The sequence below is a fragment of the Panulirus ornatus genome, chromosome 64 (genome assembly GCF_036320965.1).
Source record: "Panulirus ornatus isolate Po-2019 chromosome 64, ASM3632096v1, whole genome shotgun sequence".
NCBI classification, from domain to species: Eukaryota; Metazoa; Arthropoda; class Malacostraca; order Decapoda; family Palinuridae; genus Panulirus; species Panulirus ornatus.
Window position 1 is genome coordinate 21,077,246 of NC_092287.1, and position 23,301 is coordinate 21,100,546.

Here is a 23,301-nt window from a genome sequence, read left to right on the forward strand (position 1 = left end):
CTAAGTGGTCTCATTTCTAACATAAACTTTATTTTAGTTTGAAATTTTAGGACGTGTATGAAGCAAAGACCTACATGCACTTAAATCTCCCACACTGAATTTTTAGTAATTTTTCGTTCCGTCTTAGGATATATTCATTTAAGGTTTTCATTTGTTAAAATACTGCACACACCTTTGCAGCATTTCTATGGCATCAGCATATAAGCTCACTCCACTATATAGCAGTATTGAATTCAGTATCATCTGGATATGGAACTGAACTGGTATAGATTAAATGTTGGAATAAGCAGGAGAAAGTATAGCCATTTGCTTGTTTTAGGAAAATTACAAATCAGGAATACCAAATAAACTGTTTATTTCAAACAGAGAAAATGCTCATTCACACAGTTTTAAACATCGGTAAAGTGAAGTGAGCAGCTGACAGTAACTGCAGGTAAAAACTAATTTTTGAAAATGCATTCAAAGGCATTACTGACAGCTGCAACTGACACAAGCTTTTGGCATTATTTCCAGAAGAGGCAACTGGAAGAGTGGAAATTAAAGCAGCACTGTCACAGTGCTCATGCAGCGTAGTAAGGTAGCAATTTCTTGTGTATCAAAGTGATATAGTATTGGCTAAAGAATGCTGCTGTGCCGTAATAATTACAGTACAGTAATTCCAACTTCAAACAATCTGATCTGAAAGCCAGACATCAAGTTACATACTACTGTGCCTGTGAAACGAATTTATAAAAAGAGATTTTATGCCCACTCAATGTCCTGTTAAAGACAGGCAACCAGTAATAGTGAATACAGTATGATTCACAGTTATGCTGATAATGACAGTACTGTTCACCAATACTGAAGTTGATAAGAATCATGAATGACACAAGTAGTCTTTAAGATAATTACTTATGTTTCTCAAACTGCAGGTATTGTGAAAAGTTCAGTAACTTCAAAATTTACTTAAGAAAAGTTTGTTTTAAATATTTACTGTAAGCCTTGCAGTATTGGTTATGACTGAATAGAATAGCACTGTAAAATTTACAAACACTATTCAGCAATATTATGAATCTATAAACTATTTCTTAATTCCAGAAACAAATTATTTTCATGAATGAACAGCCTATTGTCGTAGACTGTGGAACAAGAGACCAATAATTAATGTAATTGGAAATGTTTTGAGACAAACACAATTATCATCTCATGTACCATCATTCAGGTGACCTACCTGGTGTGGGACTTTATCATAGTTCAAAAAATTTCAATAATATAAACAATATCTGCATAAGTATCAACTTTAGGTTAACTTTGGAGATTGAATCATGGTCAATGGGTCTAAAGTCCCTCAACAGCTGAGGGCCTCATGGAAATTCTTGCATTTACTTGGACCTCATGTTACTTATCACTAATCTACAAGAGACGTAGTTCTTATCTCCAGCCCATTTAGCTGAAAATGAAAGAATAAAAACAATGGCATTTTGGGCATTTAATCAAGGAAGAAGAAACTTACTTTCATGAAAACAATGCTTAAAGATGATGCTCTGCAGAGACCATGTTTTCTTTCATTTATTGATTAGCCCATATATGCATGTCACATACCAATCCAAACTACAGTAATACCTCCACAGCTCATGAGCCACTTTGTGTAAGGAATAATAGTCTCTAATAAAAAAAGAAAAATATATAGAAAAAATCCAGAGTTTTGGATTACATTCATGGAACATATATTAACGAGAAATGAGGAAAGATTTGAATTCAGGTATTTAAATGTGTGGAGTATCTTAGGCCTGTTATTCTGGAATGTATCAGAGAAAAAACAAAATTGTCCCTAGAGTGTAGTGTTGGACTAGGTTGTAGGTGGTAAGCTTTGGTTTCAGTTCATAATATATGACAGGTAAAGAGTAGATGTGCCAAGTACATATCTGATAATACTGTGTTGTCAAGTTTACATCATCTGAGGCATGTGAGGCCCTTAAACAAACAATGAGAGTAAGAAAGGAATCATGAACTTGGAAGGGAGGAAAGCTCAAGGAGTTAGAGAAGATAACACAAAGCTTCCGCATTTACAGCATTTATGTACCAGTGAATCCAAAGTTAGAAAGACACTCTTTATGCCTAAATTAATCAGCATGTTCATCTTTAGCCTTGGATCATTCACTGACTTAAAATTATCTTTTTTTCATAATGCTACTTGCATGGTATGACGGTAGGTGCTACCATTTCATGCAAAGATACCTATTAGTTTAAAGAAGTGTTTGGTACTGAGCTAATTCAAAAGTGGTATCACAGAATAGCTGAATTTAATGTATTACAAAATATGACAAACACACAGCATATGTATAATAATAAACTACTATACTTTGACGTCAGATTTCTTGTGTACGTAACTTTCAGTCTGGTACTAGATAACTGATAAATTATGTTGAAGAATAACATATAATGACTGATGCTTTAGCTTCTGAGTGACTGGTTATTTTGTGACCAATTAATTACAAGTGAAATAAGAGGCCATGTGGTGACTAATATAATACCAGGTGACTGGTTGACCACCTAGTAATAGACATATTACATGTTGACTGTCCATCACCCGCTAAAAACAATCACCTTGTGACTACTTGCTCATCTGGCAACAGATACATTATCTAGTGACTAGTTGATTACCTGGTGAGTGGTTGCTTACCTGGTACCTGACACAATACCTGGTGATTGGTTGCTTACTTGTTGATTGATGATACTACCTGGCAACGAAGTAGTTACTTGGTGATGAAAGTATCATTTTGGTAACAAAAAATTACATAACTGAAACTTGACCTACTTCCACATAATAAAAAGTACATAGGGCAAAATACAATCATTTATTAATTCTGTAATTCACATACAAGTTATATTATTTACAACATTTTATAATAAATACTATATTATCATAAAAATAAGGAAATTTTCTCAGTTACAACTTGATACATAAATTACCCAGTGACATCCTATTGTTTAAAAAAATTTTCAAGATTTTGTGTATTTTATATGACAATGGTTTCTTGATTCACATTAAACTCTTTTAAACAGTCACTGACATCTACAATGCATTATTTACTGCCAAAGGTATACTGATACAATTTATAGCAACACTGTGTTTCATTCATTTGATGAGGCAAAACTATAACTATGGCATACATGGAAGCTCATGCATTAGCCTTACTTGAAAATTTTATTCTATAGAAGCTTTACAGAAAGTGACTCTTCAGGCCTCTCTGAAATAACATATCTTGATATAAGCAATCAAAGTAGTCTTTTACTTCATCATTAAGAGGTCAAATCTACGTGAACTGAACCTACACACAGGAAGAATGAGCATCCTGTAATTATGAAGGATGAATGTGATTTTAAAAGAGAAATAATTGCATTGATGAACTGAATATTTGTAAACTGAAATTCCCATTGTTAACAGTATGCATATGAAAAATATTTCATTTGATCTTTTGCAACTTTCAGCACACAATGTGTAATTTCTAATTACCTGGTTTCCTTGGAGTGAGAAGGCATGCTTTAAAGAGGGTGTTTCTTTTAGCTTTAGTTCCAAGAAAAAAACGTCACACTTCCTCACCTGTCTTGCTCTGGGGCTGAACTTCATTCCTTGAAAATACAACAATCAGTTGCGACAGAGTGATCTCTACAATAGGGTACTAAACCATCAGGCAAACAGACAGTACAAAAATTATCTCTGCTAAGTTATTCCATATTCATGGGGATTACAAACGAAGATAAGCATATGGATTTTGGTTAATTACATGAGAATAAGTTGGTGTACAATTTCACAACAGGTTGCAAGAAATTGCAAAATTGATTTAAGCCATCAAAAGCTTCTTCAAGTTCAGTAACTGCAACACCTTTGTTTGGCCAACACTATGAGTAGGCAACGAGTGCAATTTTCACTATTGTTAAATGTTATGAAATATCACTAAGAAATCAGTAGAAAAATTAAAACGACAGTATTTGGAAGCCATTCCATAGAAGTGACGAAAGGATCTATTTGCAGAAGCATTTAGGTAAGAATAATTATATGAATTAACTGAGAGATTCTAAATCTTTCTTATGCCTTATAAATCCACTGCTACTTAATATTAATAGATAATGGAAATAGCAAACTAATGTATGGAAAGATGAATGTTTTGTTGAAAGGGCTGTTGCAGTCACTTTATGTACCACTGCCTGTATTACCCACATCTGAAAAATGAAAATGAGGAATGCCTGAGCAGGAATGATCAAACCTAAATAACCTTTGTTCTGTTCTGCAGATCTTACGCACAGAATTCATAAAAGTTTTACTGAGGTATTATAAAATTATTGAAAGCACACATTGTTTAATGTAACTTAATTGTGATAATCATCCAATATTCTGTTCATGAACCTAAAGGGAATGTACATGACTTTGTGCTAGAAAGATATGAATGTACCATGTGACCTCCATTAAAATCAAAATTTATTCCAAGACACTTACCCTAGATTATGAACTGAAAATAAATTCTCTTATCCATTTGTCCATTCTGAACAACTCACAAAAAAGCAATATAACGATCAGTACAATTATATGAAAAGCTTTACAAAATTAGCTTATCAGAGAAAAATCATATGCTATTGAAACACAATACCATGAATATCCAGTTCCAAGTGGACATAACAAAAGAAGTTCATCACTCTGAACTAGGAAAACAGTTAGTAACAAAGCACTTTACCAAAGTTTTATCAATACTACAGATTCATCAGTAATATTGCTGAAAAAAAGGATGTTTTTTGCATTTTCTTAAACAACTGTGAATTGACTGTTGTTAGTCTTAGAAGATGATGCATATCTAGTCATACAGAAAATTAATCCAGTTTTAAGATTCACTGCTGCTAAAGGGTGTCAAGTGATAAGAACACATATAAAGATATTTGTAACCTTCAGGTCATCTTCCTGTGGTTGTCAGCACAGATCTAAATTTTTCTTATCCTTGTAATCTTACAAAGGAATTCTTGTATCCCCCTATGACTGAATAATTCATGTTAGGGGATCTTTGGAGGTATGTGTCATTGACTTCACAAGCAGTCCACGACCTTCAGTAGGCTGTTGAAGGAAGATTAGATTAGAAGCACAGCATATCAAAAAATGGGTTCAATACATTAAATGAAGTTACATGATAACCTTCTAAACCACTATCAACTTAGATGTAAATATTTTCCCTGACTGGTGTTGTAAGGGCAGCGAACCTAAGTGCAAGCTTAGAGTAATAATTAAAACATTTCCTTATAAGTGGTTGGAACAGCCCTACACATAAATTTCCATCCTCTCCAGCCTTTCACTAAACTAATTCTCAATTTCACCAACAACTTGCAATGGGATGTATTTTCCTTTACTGTTGGATGTGTGAGAAAGGACTTATGAACGAATAAGACTCTCTTCACATAAAAGGAAAATACTCTCTTCTCTGTTAAACAGGTTTTCCCTGTCTAATGAATGTTTGTAACTGTCTTGTATACATTAGTGTAATTTTCTTCAGAGTGATCAACATGGCACAGGCAAAACGTCCCATTCGAAACCATTTCAGGTGAAAGAAAAAAGTAAAAGGAAAAGAAAAGAGAAATTAACGATTTCTCTGCAGACCTAACTCTTAAAAGAAAGAATGGTTATATGAAGAGGGAAAGACAAAAGAAAGAAAAGAACTCCGTAGTTTAGCTGTTCAGGGAAAGAAGGCGGTGTCATAACAGATAATCCTTGAGTGGCTGAAGTGGAGTGGGAGTGGGGACACATGCAGACAACTCACAAGAGCAACAACCAAATTAATATCTATAAAACAGACAGAGATCAGTAACATCATGGCATATGGAAAGGGAAGGTTGAAGAGGTGATGCCAGGAATATTAATGTGATAGAAGGCTTTTGATTCTACAGGTACACCTCTGTTTTCCAGCAACTAATGGTTCAGCACCTACTTTAGTCCAGAAAGTTACGTGAGGGAGCTTGAAATTACTGCGGCCACCAGACTAGTTTACTGGGCGGCCACAGATGGTATTGTGTGTAGGGCACACTTATTTACATTCTTCACACTACACTTGGTGGTGATATTGCAATTCTCTGAGATTCTCAGCTTATTTTGCTTAAATCTAACCCTAGCTATGGCTTCTAAGACATATGAGAGTGTCAGTCGTGGTGTTAAACGTAAACACCAGTTCATATCGATCCAAGATAAAATATAACTGTTAAAAAATGGACCTTGGTGTTTTGGTTCGTAAGTTGTGTGACATCTACAGTATTGGTTCATAAACTGTTTATGACATAAAGAAGCAAAGGGAGAAAAATTTTGAAATTCTACGCAGACAGCAATCCCAAGAAGCTAATGAAGATTAGAAAAACTATGAAAGATGGTAAGAGTACTGAGCACGATCGAGTGATGATGGAATGGTTTCAACACCGTTGGAGTCATGCGTGGACTTGCTACATAGCATGATAATGGACCAGGCTTAGTTGTTCCATAAAGAACTTAAATTACAACATGAGTGTGACTACGGTGAAGGATGGCTTCAAAGATTCAAGAAGCGTCATGGAATTTCCATGAATAAAGTGTGCAGAGAAAAGCACTTGGCAAACCACGAAGGGGCTGCCAAGTATGTGGACGAATTTGCGAAACTTGTAGCTGACGAGCACCTCAGTCCTGGGCAGGTGTATAATGCAGATGAAACTGCATTATTCTGGCAATGCACACCTACGAAAACACTAACAATAAAAGACGAAGAAGACCCCAAAGGATTCAAACAATCTAAGGACAGACTTACCATCTTAGGGTGCTCAAACATTTAATATTTGTTTAATCTAAATTTCTAGCAGTCCATGGTATACTTTAGACATATGGAAGATGTATAATTAGTGGGTTAGAGGTAAGTTGAAGAATTATTATTATGTGACCATGGTTAGTCTGGCAAAATGGTTAATCTGGTAAGGCGTTGGAACCAAGAGTGTCAGAAAATCGGTGGTGTACTTGTACTCTATTCAAGAGAGGGGAGGGGGATGAGCCATCCCAAATTTTAAATTAAATTTCTTGAAGTTTCTAATCCCCTTGGACGAGAGATAGCTACTTAGTCTAAGAATGTGAAATGATAATACAAACACCTTATCAATGTACTTACTGCTATTCTGTGGTGTTTGAGTTTGCTAAGGATACCACGAGAAGGATTCTTTGCAAGTTGCACTTCTTCCTCCTCACCATAATCTAAAGCACAAGATTCAGCAGGAGGTAACTCCATTATCCCATCCTGGAGAGAGAAAGGAAAAATTATGAGAGTTATTGCCAGTCAACTTCAAGGGTATGGTATACATATGAAAGTCAGTTCATGATGACACTACTGAGACATTGCTGATATAATTATTGTAATGAAAGATTGTAAGTCAAATTTAACCTTTGCAACAGTACCTTTGATGAAGTGCTGGCAACTAGCTTCATATACCTGTACTCCAAGCGCTGATTTTTCTTCCAAAGACAAAAAAGGAGCAAACACAACATCAAAGCCATGCTCACTGTGCCTAAAACAATGACCTGAAATGCAACAAGTATGGCACTTTAAAGTAAGGCTTTTCTTTTTATGATAGGAGAGATGGAAATGCCTCTCTTTCCTCTTTCACTGACAACTTTACTCATTCATCTCATCACTCATTACCATTTCTAATCTGCCAAGCTTTCTCATGCCACATGCTGTTTCCTGTGGGGCAGGGTGGCATCAGGAATGGATGAAGGAAAGCGACTATGAGTGTGTACATATGGTTTAATGTATAAGGCTGCATATGTGTATGTATGTATAAGTGTATATGTTGATATGTACATGTATGTATATGTATATGTAAGGGCATGTATGTATATATAAATTTATATGAGTGGATGTGTCTTTCTTCATCTGCTTCCTGGCTGAAGCGGGAAACAGTGGTCAAGTAAGTTAGTTGGGATGTAATTTTGAATGGACAAAAATTGGAGGAAGTGAAGTCTTTTAGATATCTGGGAGTGGACATGGCAGTGAATGGAACCATGGGAGCAGATGCGAGTCATAAGGTGGGGAGTGGGCGAAGGTTTTGGGTTTTGATGATATGTATATGTGAGTATGTGGGCATTTTTTTTTGCATCCAGGACTTGAACCTACGCAACTGGCCCTGAGAGGCCCAAAAATGTGTCAATCAGGAAATATGGTGCTGAGGACCAAGTATAAACCATCCAACTTTCCCTTCTCCTAACACCCTATATCACTTTTATACTCAGTATCTTAACTCAGTACTTTGTCTGACACTCAACAGTATTCCCAGCTCTATTTTCGATGTCATTATAATATTCATTACATTTTGTAATTATCATACACATGAATATCAAACTGGTTTTGTAATCATATCATCTTACCTCAATAAGAAATGGTAGCCTGGTAGTACAAGGAACAGAATGGCCTTGAGGAAGGCCATCTGGAGCACGGCAATTTTTAGGAGCAATGTAATGCACTTTCTGCTGCCCTGCCACACACTCCCCACGTACCACACTAAACCACAAAAAAGAGGAAAGTTTTTAGAGATAAAATCTATGGATTAACTATATTAGAAAAAGGACAGAAGAGGGTGTGCATAAATTCAACTTTCAAAATTTTAGGGTTGCTTTAACATCATCAATACTCATCACTTCTTTAAAATAAAAATATTTCTGAGCTGAAGAACAAAAACTAAAAACTAAGCAAGAAGAGCTAGAGAAGACATCAGGAAATACTTCAAAAATAATAAAGAGGTGGATGAATGAAATATGCAGAGATATGGTAAATGTGGAAAGTATAAAGATGTTAAAACCATATTTATGATATTGAAGAAAGTCTATGGGATAAAATATTCCCCCCAATATAATAGACCCTTCCTATCATGCAAGAAATTGTATTCCAATCCTCCCATAGATCATACATAATTCACATTATCTATCATATTCTTTTCTAAAAGTATCTATTAATAAGAGGTGGTAAAAACACTGAAGTAGTTCCCATGCAAATAGGAGAGCAAAGAGCACTCCCCTTTAGAAACGGTATACAATTTCTTAAGGGGAGAGCAAAGAGCACTCCCCTTTAGAAACGGTATACAATTTCTTAAACAGTCACAAGGGGTCACCAGCAGCATTCTGCAAGGCTTATTACTGAACCTATTGAAGTTCTTGTCATATGTAAATTACTTGCCTGATGGCCTGGACTCACATCTGACCAATCAGTTGGATGACACTAAAAGTGAACATTTCTTCATGAGAAGCAATGACAGAGAAACCATGATGAAGCTTGTTTGAAAGGACATCAAAAAGTTCTGTGTTGAGTGGTTGGAAAAGATAAGGCAAAGAAGCTGTGAATATCTTACAATGTCTTAACAAACATTACTTTTAAAGACATATCATGAAAGTTATTTAGACGCAAATGATATGTCATCTGAGTCTATAAATGGAAAAGATACCGAAATTAAAATTTCATTTTTAATGTCACATCTAGCAGCTTCAGTTTCACTGGGTTAGACCTAATGATGCAGATGGTTTATGACCTCCCCATATAAAACCACTTGCTCCACTCAGGAAGTGCTTTAGCTGCTGTGCTTGCTGCTCCTGGGATGCACTGACCCAAGGAAGTGCCGTTTCTCATCAGATATTTAAGACCGTGCTGGAAGGTCCGTGTCGGGGAGCATATTGTCTATGCCTTGAAGAAAGTGTTTTTAATCATTTCCTCTGAAAAACTATCACATTTAACCAAGTCCAAAACCATTACCTAGTAATCCTCAGCTTGGGAACCTGGCTTAATTTGCCCTATCAATGAACCTCCTTCAATGGTGTCTTTTGAAAGTTAGGTTCATGTTGGATTGCAAGCTTCCCTCTACTCCTGCATCAAGATATTGAGGGGGATATAACATGAACTCATATCTTTTTTCCTAAGCTTCTTTACCCCCTGCTACCACTCCCCATTTGAACACAGCAGGTGCAATGCAAAGGCTAAAAGCCCTGAACTGCCAAATTCCATAGCCTTAAAGGGATGAGATATTTTCTGCAGCACTTTGCAATTGGGGAATGCCAATATGCATGCCAAAGATCATTCCCCACTCTCCAGTCTCCTACTAAATGGGACTTTCTTTACCAAGAAATCTGTAGGCATCTTAAAAGGTCTGCAATAAATGTAACTGTTGAGGCTTAGAGGTCTACAATCACATATTTCTTGTCCATTTTCTCTCTTGGCTGAAGAAAAGAGAATATTTCTATAAATTGGTCCTTTGCTGTACTAGCCTTCTTTTCCAAATAATAAACAATTTTGATAATACTTCTATATTCACTAATCTTTCTTTGCTTACCTTTCTCAATCCTTTTATTCTATTTCAGAATAAATGGTTAGTTCTTGTCTTAGCTCCAGATCTAAAGGGTGCAAGAAAGGAAGAAGTTGCAGGAAGGAGTCCTCATCCCAACAATGATATACAGATGTGAAACCACAGTGTATACAGATCATGAGTGATAAAAAATAAGGCATTCAAGATGTGCAACTTGCTTAGTATGGAATTAGGAAAGAAGATAGAATAAGGAATAATGTGAGAAAGCTTATCTAGTGTGAAGAATTCATTAAAAAGATACATGAATGAAAGTCTTTTACAATGGTATGGTTATGTAAAATGAATGGCAGATGACAGACTAGTCAAGAAGGTATAATGTAGTGCAGTAAAATGAATACAGGAAGGGTGGTAATCTACGGAAGGAAGGGATAGAGGTAACAAGAAATTTGATTAGGGATAGAAGTATTTTAGTTAAAGATATTTGATAAATGAATGAGGGTTAAATGCTATTGGAACATTTTGCACAAGAGAGAAGTATGATTTGAGATCTTGCTTTTCAATGATAAATCAAAATAATAGCAAAAAGCAAGAAGCACTTTTACAAGTGTGGCAGTTCACACTTCACTTTAGATCACTGGATATGGATTGGAAAAAAAATTACTATGACAATTGCACAGGAAATAATAGTTACAAAAACATTTATTAAAAAAAAGTGTGGGAATTATTAGAAAAGCAAAATGAAAACTAACATTAGGTCATCCTTAGAACACTCATGGCAGCCAAATGCAGAACTCCAGAGGAAGTGGAAGTTGCAGCCATCACAAGTACCATCTGGGCACTGCTGAGGCAGGGTCACTTTCCCATCACCTGACTCATCAGGATCACAGTGTAATGTTACGGTTGTACTTCTACCCTTGGGACATGCATGGGTTGATCTGAAACAAATGCAAGACACTTTTCTGGATGGGTTTCAATCTGAGCTCTTTACAATTTAGAGAACTAATTGCAGATAGTACACCTTCCTGAATCATTTAAGTTCATGCAATCTACTTAATTCAGTGTTATCTAAGGGCACTGCACTTAACCTACATATATAGTAATACAAGTCTTCCAAGAACATTACAAATGATATCAATCTGTAGGACTTACTTCGGCACTAAATAATTCATCCACGGTTCCCCATGTGAAATGGATGATTACAGTTGCCCTATCCCTTAATTAACCTAGATCAGTATGAAAAGAGGAAAAGTATGACTCACAATGGTGTAGTGTAGTAAAAGTGTAAATCCTTTCTGTTTGAATTATTTTGTTGCTGGAACTCCTCTATAACAGTGATATCCATGACTGTGGTATTGGTAGTGACAGCCACTAGGTGGTCACCAAGTGTAACAGACTGTGTAGCTACTGCACCAATCCTCTTAGGCCCAGACATCCCTTCCAACCCTGGTACAATGGTAGATCGACACACCCGTGAAATAACCTGTAAAAAAAAGTATTGCTGTGACTTTATTTGTAACACCTCCAGCACTGAAAATTACCATCATTTTATGAATCAATATTTACCTGAAACATTTTCACAAACTAACTAAATCACAAAACTTCTGATTACATTTCCTAAGAAATTACAGTTGTGCATCTGATGACTGCTGTTCAATGGTTTCAAGATTATTTCTTTATTATTTTTTTTTATTTTGCTTTGTCGTTGTCTCCTGCGTTTGCGAGGTAGCGCAAGGAAACAGACGAAAGAAATGGCCAAACCCACCCCCATACACATGTATATACACACACGTCCACACATGCAAATATACATACTTATACATCTCAATGTACACATATATATACACACACAGACACATACATATATACCCATGCACACAATTTATACTGTCTGCCTTTATTCATTCCCATCGCCACCTCGCCACACATGGAATACCATCCCCCTCCCCCCTCATGTGTGCGGGGTAGCGCTAGGAAAAGACAACAAAGGCCTCATTCGTTCACACTCAGACTCTAGCTGTCATGCAATAATGCCCGAAACCACAGCTCCCTTTCCACATCCAGGCCCCACACCGCTTTCCCTGGTTTACCCCAGACGCTTCACATGCCCTGATTCAATCCACTGACAGCACGTCAACCCCGGTATACCACATCGACCCAATTCACTCTATTCCTTGCAAGCCTTTCACCCTCCTGCATGTTCAGACCCCGATCACTCAAAATCTTTTTCAACTCCATCTTTCCACCTCCAATTGGGTCTCCCACTTCTACTTGCTCCCTCCACCTTTGACACATATATCCTCTTGGTCAATCTTTCCTCACTCATTCTCTCCATGTGACCAAACCATTTCAAAACACCCTCTTCTGCTCTCTCACCCACACTCTTTTTATTTCCACACATCTCTCTTATCCTATTATTACTTACTCGATCAAACCACCTCACACCACATATTGTCCTCAAACATCTCATTTCCAGCACATCCACCCTCCTCCGCACAACTCTATCTATAGCCCACACCTCGCAACCATATAACATTGTTGGAACCACTATTCCTTCAAACATACCCATTTTTGCTTTCCGTGATTATGTTCTCGACTTCCACACATTCTTCAATGCTCCCAGAACTTTCGCCCCCTCCCTCACCCTATGATTCACTTCTGCTTCCATGGTTCCATCCACTGCCAAATCCACTCCCAGATATATTAAACACTTCACTTCCTCCAGTTTTTCTCCATTCAAACTTACCTCCCAATTGACTTGTCTCTCAACCCTACTATACCTAATAACCTTGCTTTTATTCACATTTACTCTCAGCTTTCTTCTTTCACACACTTTACCAAACTCAGTCATTAGCTTCTGCAGTTTCTCACACGAATCAGCCACCAGCGCTGTATCATCAGCAAACAACAACTGACTCACTTCCCAAGCTCTTTCATCCACAACAGACAGCATACTTGCCCCTCTTTCCAAAACTCTTGCATTCACCTCTCTAACAACCCCATCCATAAACAAATTAAACAACCATGGAGACATCACACACCCCTGCTGCAAACCAACATTCACTGAGAACCAATCACTTTCCTCTCTTCCTACACATACACATGTCTTACATCCTCGATAAAAATTTTTCACTGCTTCTAACAACTTACTTCCCACACCATATATTCTTAATACCTTCCACAGAGCATCTCTATCAACTCTATCGTATACCTTCTCCAGATCCATAAATGCTACATACAAATCCATTTGCTTTTCTAAGTATTTCTCACATACTTTTTTCAAAGCAAACACTTGATCCACACATCCTCTATCACTTCTGAAACCACACTGCTCTTCCCCAATCTGATGCTCAGTACATGCCTTCACCCTCTCAATCAATACCCTCCCATATAATTTACCAGGAATACTCAACAAACTTATACCTACGTAATTTGAGTATTCACACTTATCCCCTTTGCCTTTGTACAATGGCACTATGCAAGCATTCTGCCAGTTCTCAGGCACCTCACCATGAGTCATACATACATTAAATAACCTTACCAACCAGTCAACAATACAGTCACCCCCTTTTTTAATACATTCAACAGCAATACCATCCAAACCCACTGCCTTGCCAGCTTTCATCTTCCGCAAAGATTTTACTACCTCTTCTCTGTCTACCAAATCATTCTCCCTAGCCCTCTCACTTTGCACACCACCTCGACCAAAACACCCTATATCTGCCACTCTATCATCAAACACATTCAACAAACCTTCAAAATACTCACTCCATCTCCTCACATCACCACTACTTGTTATCACCTTCCCATTAGCCCCCTTCACTGATGTTCCCATTTGTTTCCTTGTCTTAAGCATTTTATTTACCTCCTTCCAAAAAATCTTTTTATTATCCCTAAAATTTAATGATACCCTCTCACCCCAACTCTCATTTGCCATCTTTTTCACCTCTTGCACCTTTCTCTTGACCTCCTGCCTCTTTCTTTTATACATCTCCCACTCATTTGCATTATTTCCCTGCAAAAATCGTCCAAATGCCTCTCTCTTCTCTTTCACTAATAATCTTCTTCATCCCACCACTCACTACCTTTTCTAATCAACCCACCTCCCATGCTTCTCATGCCACAAGCATCTTTTGCACAAGCCATTACTACTTCCCTAAATACATCCTATTCCTCCCCCACTCCCCTTACATCCTTTCTTCTCACCTTTTTCCATTCTGTACTCAGTCTCTCCTGGTACTTCCTCACACAAGTCTCCTCCCCAAACTCACTTACTCTCACCACCCTCTTCACCCCAACATTCTCTCTTCTTTTCTGAAAACCTCTACAAATCTTCACCTTGCCTCCACAAGATAATGATCAGACTTTCCTCCAGATGCACCTCTCAGCACATTAACATCCAAAAGTCTCTCTTTTGTGCGCCTATCAATTAACACATTATCCAATAACGCTCTCTGGCCATCTCTCCTACTCACATATGTATACTTATGTATATCTCTCTTTTTAAACCAGGTATTCCCAATCACCAGTCCTATTTCAGCACATAAATCTACAAGCTCTTCACCATTTCCATTTACAACACTGAACACCCCATGTACACCAATTATTCCCTCAACTGCCACATTACTCATCTTTGCATTCAAATCACCAATCACTATAACCAAGTCTCGTGCCTCAAAACTACTAACACTCACTCAGCTGCTCCCAAAACACTTGCCTCTCCTGATCTTTCTTCTCATGCTCAGGTGCATATGCACCAATAATCACCCATCTCTCTCCATCCACTTTCAGTTTTACCCATATCAATCTCAGAGTTTACTTTCTTACACTCTATCACATACTCCCACCTCTCCTGTTTCAGGAGTAGTGCTACTCCTTCCCTTGCTCTTGTCCTCTCACTAACCCCTGACTTTATTCCCAAGACATTCCCAAACCACTCTTCCCCTTTGCCCTTGAGCTTCGTTTCACTCAGAGCCAAAACATCCGGGTTCCTTTCCTCAAACATACTACCTATCTCCTTTTTTCTGATCTTGGTTGCATCCACACACATTTAAACACCCCAATCTGAGCCTTCGAGGAGGATGAGCACTCCCTGCATGACTCCTTCTTCTGTTTCCCTGTTTAGAAAGTTGAAATATATATACATAATTTTCCTTTTTTATTATACTTAATTGCAGTTATCTTACAATGGACATAGCAACATCTAAACTGGGTTAAAAATCATAAAGTTTATACTCACAGTGGTGACTTCACCTTCCATGTTATATGAAACATTGTTAGCACAACTAACACTGGTATTGCCACATAGTGAGATGTTAAACATGTGGAAGAACTTGGCTCCCGATGATGTAAACAGAGTGTTACCCATCATGACTCGTGCTCTAGAAAAAGTAAAAGATCAAATTTGTAAAAATGGTAAAATACATGAAAGAAATATAAAGTTATTCACATGTCCTTGAACTTCATATGGAAATGCTTTATTCACCTGAATATCAGAATGAACAAACTTTAACATCATTGCAACTCTACAAATGACAACACTTGACACCTTTCAATTTTGCCTCTTAATATTTCACAAGAGACATGTAGCTCGGAAAGTTCCTATTATCATTTGCCATTAAAAAGGAAAGAAAAATGTTTTTTCCATTCTATCAGTAATTAGAATATTTGAGGAAAGCTTTATATATCATTTCATCAAGTATTCAATAACTGATTTCCTGATGCAAGCTATTGAAAAACTGTTATAATGCAAAGCCTATGGTGTTCATCCGTTTGTGAGTGTTAAGAAAACTGCTTGGTATTATCATAAACTAAGGCTAAAATTCCTAGTTTTTTGTATATTCATAAAATAGAATATTTCTATCCCTGGGGATGGGGTGACAGGATACACGTCCACACACGCAAATATACATACCTATACATATCAATGTATACATATACATACACACACAGACATATACATATATACACATGTACATAATTCATACTGTCTGCCTTTATTCATTCCCATCACCACCCCACCACACATGAAATAACAACCCCCTCCCCCCACATGTGCCCGAGGTAGCGCTAGGAAAAGACAACAAAGGCCACATTCGTTCACACTCAGTCTCTAGCTGTCATGTAATAATGCTCCAAAACCACAACTCCCTTTCCACATCCAGGCCCCACAAAACTTTCCATGGTTTACCCCAGACGCTTCACATGCCTTGGTTCAGTCCATTGACAGCACGTCAACCCCGGTATACCACATCTTTCCAATTCACTCTATTCCTTGCACGCCTTTCACCCTCCTGCATGTTCAGGCCCCGATCACTCAAAATCTTTTTCACTGCATCTTTCCACCTCCAATTTGGTCTCCCACTTCTCGTTCCCTCCACTCTGACACATATATCCTCTTGTCAATCTTCCCTCACTCATTCTCTCCATGTGACCAAACCATTTCAAAACACCCTCTTCTGCTCTCTCAACCACACTCTTTTTTATTACCGCACATCTCCCTCACCCTATTATAACTTACTCGAGCAAACCACCTCACACCACATATTGTCCTCAAACATCTCATTTCCAGCACATCCACCCTCCTCTGCACAACTCTATCCATAGCCCACGCCTCGCAACCATATAACATTGTTGGAACCACTATTCCTTCAAACAAAGCCATTTTTGCTCTCCGAGATAATGTTCTCGACTTCCACACATTCTTCAACGCTCCCAGAACTTTTGCCCCCTTCCCCACCCTATGATTCACTTCTGCTTCCATGGTTCCATCTGCTGCCAAATCCACTCCCAGATACCTAAAACACTTCGCTTCCTCCTATTTTTCTCCATTCAAACTTACATTCCAATTAACTTGTCCCTCAACCCTACTGAACATAATAACCTTGCTCTTATTCACATTTACTCTTAACTTTCTCCTTTCACACACTTTTCCAAACTCAATCACCAATCTTTGCAGTTTCTCACCTTAATAAGCCAACACAGCTGTATCATCAGTGAACAACAACTGACTTCCCAGGCCCTCTCATCCACAATTGACTGCATTACCCATCCCTCTCTCCAAAACTCTTCCATTTACTTCCCTAACCACCCCATCCGTACATAAATCAAACATCCACGGGGACATCACACACCCCTGCCACAAACCGACATTCACTGGGAAGCAATCACTCTCCTCTCTTCCTACTCGTACACATGCCTTACATCCTTGGTAAAAACTTTTCACTGCTTCTAACAACTTTCCTCCCACACCATATACTCTTAAAACCTTCCGCAAAGCATCTCTATCCACCTTATCATATGCCGTCTCCAGATTCATAAAGGCTACATACAAATCCATCTGTTTTTCTAGCTGTCATGTGTAATGCACCTAAACCACAGCTCCCTATCCACAACCAGGCCCCACAGACCTTTCCATGGTTTACTCCAAACGTTTCACATGCCCTGGTTCAGTCCATTGACAGCAACATTGTTCCAATTCACTCTATTCACTCACCCTCTTGTATATTCAGGTCCTGATTACTCAAAATCTTTTTCACTCCATCATTCCATCTCGAAATTGGTCTCCTGCTTCTCCTTGTTCCCTCCACCTGTGACACATATACTTTGTCAACCTTTCCTTACTCATTCTCTCCATATGTCCAAACCATTTCAACACACCCTCTTCTGCTCTCTCAACCACACTCTTTTTATTTCTAGACATCTCTCTTACCCTTTCATTACTTACTCTATCAAACCACCTCACACAACATATCCTCCTCAAACATTTCATTTCCTACACAACCACCCATCTCCAACCCCATCTATAGCCCATGCCTTGTAGTCATGTTATATTGTTGCAAGGACTACTATTCCTTCAAAAATACCAATTTTTGCTCTCTGAGATAACATACTCTCTTTCCACACATTTTTCATAGCTCCTAGAACCTTTGCCCCCTCCCCTACCCAGTAACTCACTTTTGCTTCCATGGTTCCATTTGCTGCTAAGTCCACTTCCAGATATGTAAAACACTTCACTTCCTCCACTTTTTCTCCATTCAAACTTACATCTCAACTAACTTTCCCCTAACCCTTCTGAATCTAAATCGAATCAACCACCAGCAATGTATCACCGGCGAACAACAAATGACTCTCCTCCCAGGCCCTCTCATCCCTAACAGACTACATACTCACCCCTCTCTCAAAAACTCTTGCATTTAACTCTGTAACCACCCCATCCATAAACAAATCAAACAACCATGGAGACATACTAATACACTCAAAACAAGAACTGGCTGCCTTGGAACCCAAAACACTCAAACTTACACAAAAAAACAAAGATCCTCCTGAAATATTCCCATCTCAACATACTCAGAACTGAATCTTGTGCAAAAGGACTTGATCCCTCTTGTGCAAACCACTCCATAACTAACCCCCAAACCCCCTAGTATATATAAAAAGCTTACACCTGCCTCACACTTCAACAACCTCTACTCACAGATCCCCCACCTTCAACAAATATAACATTCACAAACACACTAACACTGAAGTAACCTGACAAACACTCCCAAGTCAGTCTTCTTAAACCTCAACCCAACAGAAAGACACCCATCAGAAATGACATTTCCCAGACAAACACAACTCACACTATCATGTCTGCATTCCAGACATAACACATCCCAATAACACCACAAATACCATTTTAACATATCCAAAGATCCATCATGCCCATGATGCAACTATCATAAAGAAGACACAGAGTACTTACTATATAACTGCCTAGAACTCTCAGCATATTGACATACACATAAACCTATGATGTAAAGTCCCAACTGGTGGACATAGAAAGCTTTCAGAGCATTGCAGGAGACTCATAAAGATAGATGGAACTCCTGGGGTAGGAAGTATCATATAACTGCAGCACAACATATCCTGGGATAAAGGTTATTACTAAGATGCAAAAACATTCTTACTTGCGAATACTGGTTAAGTCATATGTTCTGTTATCCACTGTCAGACGGCACTCGACAATACATGTGAGATGGTCTGGAGCAGTAAGGCCAGGTCCACATGGAAGGCAGGACTGGCGTCCATAAGGCAGTGGGTCTGTTACTACAGTGTCTGGAGGGCAGTGGGTGCACTCTGTTGTGTTATTCTCAATGTAATGGCCAGCTGGGCAAGGGATACACCCAACTGCTGATGGAGCCTAGATGAAGGGAGTATCATTGTGTTAATGTGTACATTACAGTAATTCATATATGGTAATTTGAATTGGTGCACTTATATATTCATGTGTAATTTTACGTCTTTTAATTCAATAAAGAATACTGAAATAACCAATTAGTATCATATATCTTTCTCTATATCTATTAATCATTTCTAATGTCATTGCCTTTCATTCAGGGTGGATCAAATGCAGGCAGCATCTCAGTTCACTTGTACAAATTCTAGACTCATGTTCAGTGTGCTAATATGAAGTTTGAGCATCTGCACTAATATAAGCACCTACAATTTTTCACTTTCCATGCTAAGTTGATTCATCAAATGGGATCCAATCATGTATTCACTCCTCTACCTTCAAAAAGATAAAGCCAGTGCAAAAGATCAAAGATAATTCTTAAGATCTTCAACTGCAACATTTCTATCCATAACTCACACACTCAGAGGGCACCGGGTGCTGGTGCCAGAAGCAATGCATCCCATCCCTGAATAGGACGTGCTAGTGCACTGAGTAGTGGATCATATGCTATGGTAGAGGGTTCTGGTTCCAGCAGTATGTCATCTTATGATATGGTAGACATTGCAGCAAAAGGACTAAAGAGTCTTCATGAGCAGCAGGAAAAAATGAAGAGGGGCACCAAGAACAAGGAACTAAAGTTAGAAGAGGAAATTCACAAAGTGACAGCTGCAAGCCTAAATCCTAGGAACATATGACACATAAAGGATGAATCACATGGAGTGATATAGCCAAATAAGGTATGTACAGATCCACAATAAATTTGCTGAAAATCTTAGACTAGATAATGGGTTCAGGACATGGACCACAGAGAGGTGCTGCCTGATACTGTCTTTAGGTCAATGCAAGATGCAAAGGTAGCTGAATGGAGTATATCTGCCTTGTCTGGAAAGACTAGGAAGCTTGTGTCTAACCCTTTATCTAAGCACCTAGGGGCTTTGCAAAGCCATATCAAAGATTTAGGAATAACCTGAAAATCTCTGCCAAGTCTCTGGTATTGATGCACTTTACAGTTGCTGAACTTTAAAGGCAGAGATTTTCATTATCAGGTACTTTAACAATATTCATTTTCAACAAGATTTTGATATACTGGGCGAAGGAAACATAGTCATTGTTAAGAGTAGTCAGAATCATAATTCATAGAGTAGTCAGAATCATAATTCATAATCTATGGCCCATGAAGGCCTTCTCAGGTTCTAAGGGTGACACTCAAAATACCCTATCTCTGAGAAGACCAGACATCCAAAGATTCTACCAAGGGATCATCATGTAACCAAGACGATTATGAGACTACTTGTCTGAGATTGGGACAGACAGCAAGGCAGATATATTAACATAATATGGGTAGAAATGTAAACCAAAGATAATCAAACTTTTGGACAGTCATTTGCCTATATAACCTTGAAAAATATTTGAAAGATAATATAGCTATTTTCAGTGTCATCAGAAAGTTATCAAAGATTTCCTCCTCCACAAATAATCCAATGCACTCATACACTGATAGCTTCCTCAATAAACTCAGAATTGGACAGGATATCTAAGTGGGGTACACAAAATCTTGGTAAGTTTAATGGCTCCATGACCTACTAGTTTCTATCCATCTCTCTCTCGAAAACTCCACACAACTCTAGTCTCCTTTGTGGTTCTGTAATTCCACCTCTTGACTAAATGAGCATGCTTGGTATTACTGTAAGATCCACTTTTTCTTGGAAACCCCATATTACAGGAAAAGCGAAGTTTACCCCTAGGAAAGTGGATATCCTGTTTGGATGTTGAAACAGTTGAACAGTTGCATTCATACAAATGACTGATTTGTCCTTGTATGGAGTACTGTCTCATATCTCAGGTGGTTCTAGTTCTGCATCCTTACTTGACAGAGTTAATCAAAAGCAATCTGACTTATAAACTGTCCCAGGCTAACTTCCAAACTTGACCCCTTTGCTCTACAACATAATGCTGGTTCACTTTCCCTCTTCTATATGTATTTCTTTGGTTACTGCTCCTGAGAGCTGGCTGCTTATGTGCCTCCACCACTAGCTAGACAACGCAATACTTGGCAAGCTGCTGCATCACATGATAACTGCTTGGCCATCAGCAGCTCAAGGATGGGCTGTTTTGATACCTGCTTCTTTCACTACAAATCAAAGCTTTGGAACTCTCTACCTCCTCATGTCTCTCCAAATAACTATGACCTAGCACATTTCAAAAGACAGGTTTTTCACTTCCTCCAAAATTTGTAAATACTTTCCTCTGTCTTTTCTTTTTCTGTTTCATAATGCTCTCTATATTTCAATTAAGGCCTTGCCTTCATGTGGACTTTTGTTGTTGACTGGAGCCTTCAACATAAAAAAGAAAAAGAAAATAAAACATCTTAATAAAGTGTGACCTAAAGAGATTCTGAGCAGCTGGGATCAAGTGAGCAGATAAAATAACCTCTATCATAGTCTCTTGACTAGTTGAAGGCAGGCCTAAAATGAGCAACTTAGTTGCAAGGGTAGTGATGTGGGGAGAAAGCAAATGTTGCCCCACCAGAAAGACTGAAAGTAAAAAGATTTTACTCTAAATTGTCTTCAACATATCACAGAGATTTTCTTATGTTCACAGAACAGACAGCAAAGGAGAGTTTGATTTAAGGAATGATTGGACTACTTTTAAAGTACTTTTTTAGGCCATCTGAGATGATTAAGGACCCTTTCCATGACTCATTACACTCCTACAATATATCTTTTCAACTATGCTAAGAAGAGATATCCCTTTGCAATTCTTGCAGTCATTCTTACAAACTATAACTTAACAGAGTGAAACAATCAGTGCTGTCATCAACATGTCCACTTTTTCAAAGTCATACACACTTTCTAAACTTATTCAACAATCAATTCACCTCCATTCTTCTCAACATTACTCATCACTTTAGCTGTCACCCAGCACTGCATTTCTAAAGTGCAATAAACATTCTGTATCTCCATCAACTATAAATCTATCTATCTATCTATGCAAATCTCTGACACTCATTCCCTTCAGGAACTCCCTCAAGGGGGTAACCACAGCAAAAGTCTCCATAACTGGTGAACTCCAGTGCCACTTCATAGCCTTTACTGTCTCACCCTTAACGGGCCACTGGCAGAGGGCAATGCAAGTGCACTAATAATCTATCGCACTAATCATCCTGTCTCTTACACCATAATTTCTATTCAGTTTTCTGAAGTAAATTTCCTAACTAAAGCAAATTTCATCCTTAGTCACAATCAGTCTCCTAGACATGGTGACTGCACCCTCACTTTTTACACAGACCTCCTTTCAGGAACTACTCTTCCTCTTCACAAATACAGTAACTTAATAATCTTCTTTAGATTTTTCATTGATCCTTCTCCTGACAGCATCATTCACCTTGTTATTTCTTAGCACTAACTTCTTCACATTTTCACTCAGGGATTTATATTCTATACTCTTTGACTTCTATTCATCAATATTGGGTAACTAAACAGTTATTTCTAGGAGTGTAAATGATTTGTTCATAACTCCTTACTATATCTATTCTATATGCAAATGGAAAATTTCATTCCTATCAGCAATATACAAACATTTGTCAGGGAATTTACCTGAGGACATGGAAGACAAGAAGAAGCACCACCATCAATAGTGTTGGTGACATTGATACTAAACACTTTTGCCATGTCTGCTTTGAACATGCGTAGTAAACCTTGCTTCTTATAGCTCTTGTCCCAAGATACCTGCCAACCCAAATGTATCACAAGTATTATTGTATATCTTTTCAA

General features: G+C 38.0%; 1 protein-coding gene across 2 annotated transcripts in view; it reads right to left on the reverse strand.

Annotated features, from left to right (window-relative positions):
* Positions 1–338: 338 nt before the first annotated feature.
* Positions 339–23,301, reverse strand: part of LOC139746327 (endosome/lysosome-associated apoptosis and autophagy regulator family member 2-like) — a 55,878-nt gene continuing 32,915 nt past the window's right edge. The window contains exons 12-20 of one of the 2 annotated variants that reach the window (XM_071657469.1): positions 23,125–23,256; positions 19,263–19,495; positions 15,551–15,692; positions 11,574–11,794; positions 11,064–11,249; positions 8,393–8,525; positions 7,424–7,546; positions 7,140–7,265; positions 339–5,083 (exon numbers count right to left, since the gene is read on the reverse strand). In XM_071657469.1, the coding sequence (XP_071513570.1) occupies positions 5,018–5,083; positions 7,140–7,265; positions 7,424–7,546; positions 8,393–8,525; positions 11,064–11,249; positions 11,574–11,794; positions 15,551–15,692; positions 19,263–19,495; positions 23,125–23,256 (1,362 nt within the window). In that variant the 3' untranslated portion in view covers positions 339–5,017. The remainder of the gene's footprint in view (positions 5,084–7,139; positions 7,266–7,423; positions 7,547–8,392; positions 8,526–11,063; positions 11,250–11,573; positions 11,795–15,550; positions 15,693–19,262; positions 19,496–23,124; positions 23,257–23,301) is intronic. The other variant, XR_011712135.1, reaches the window with a different exon arrangement.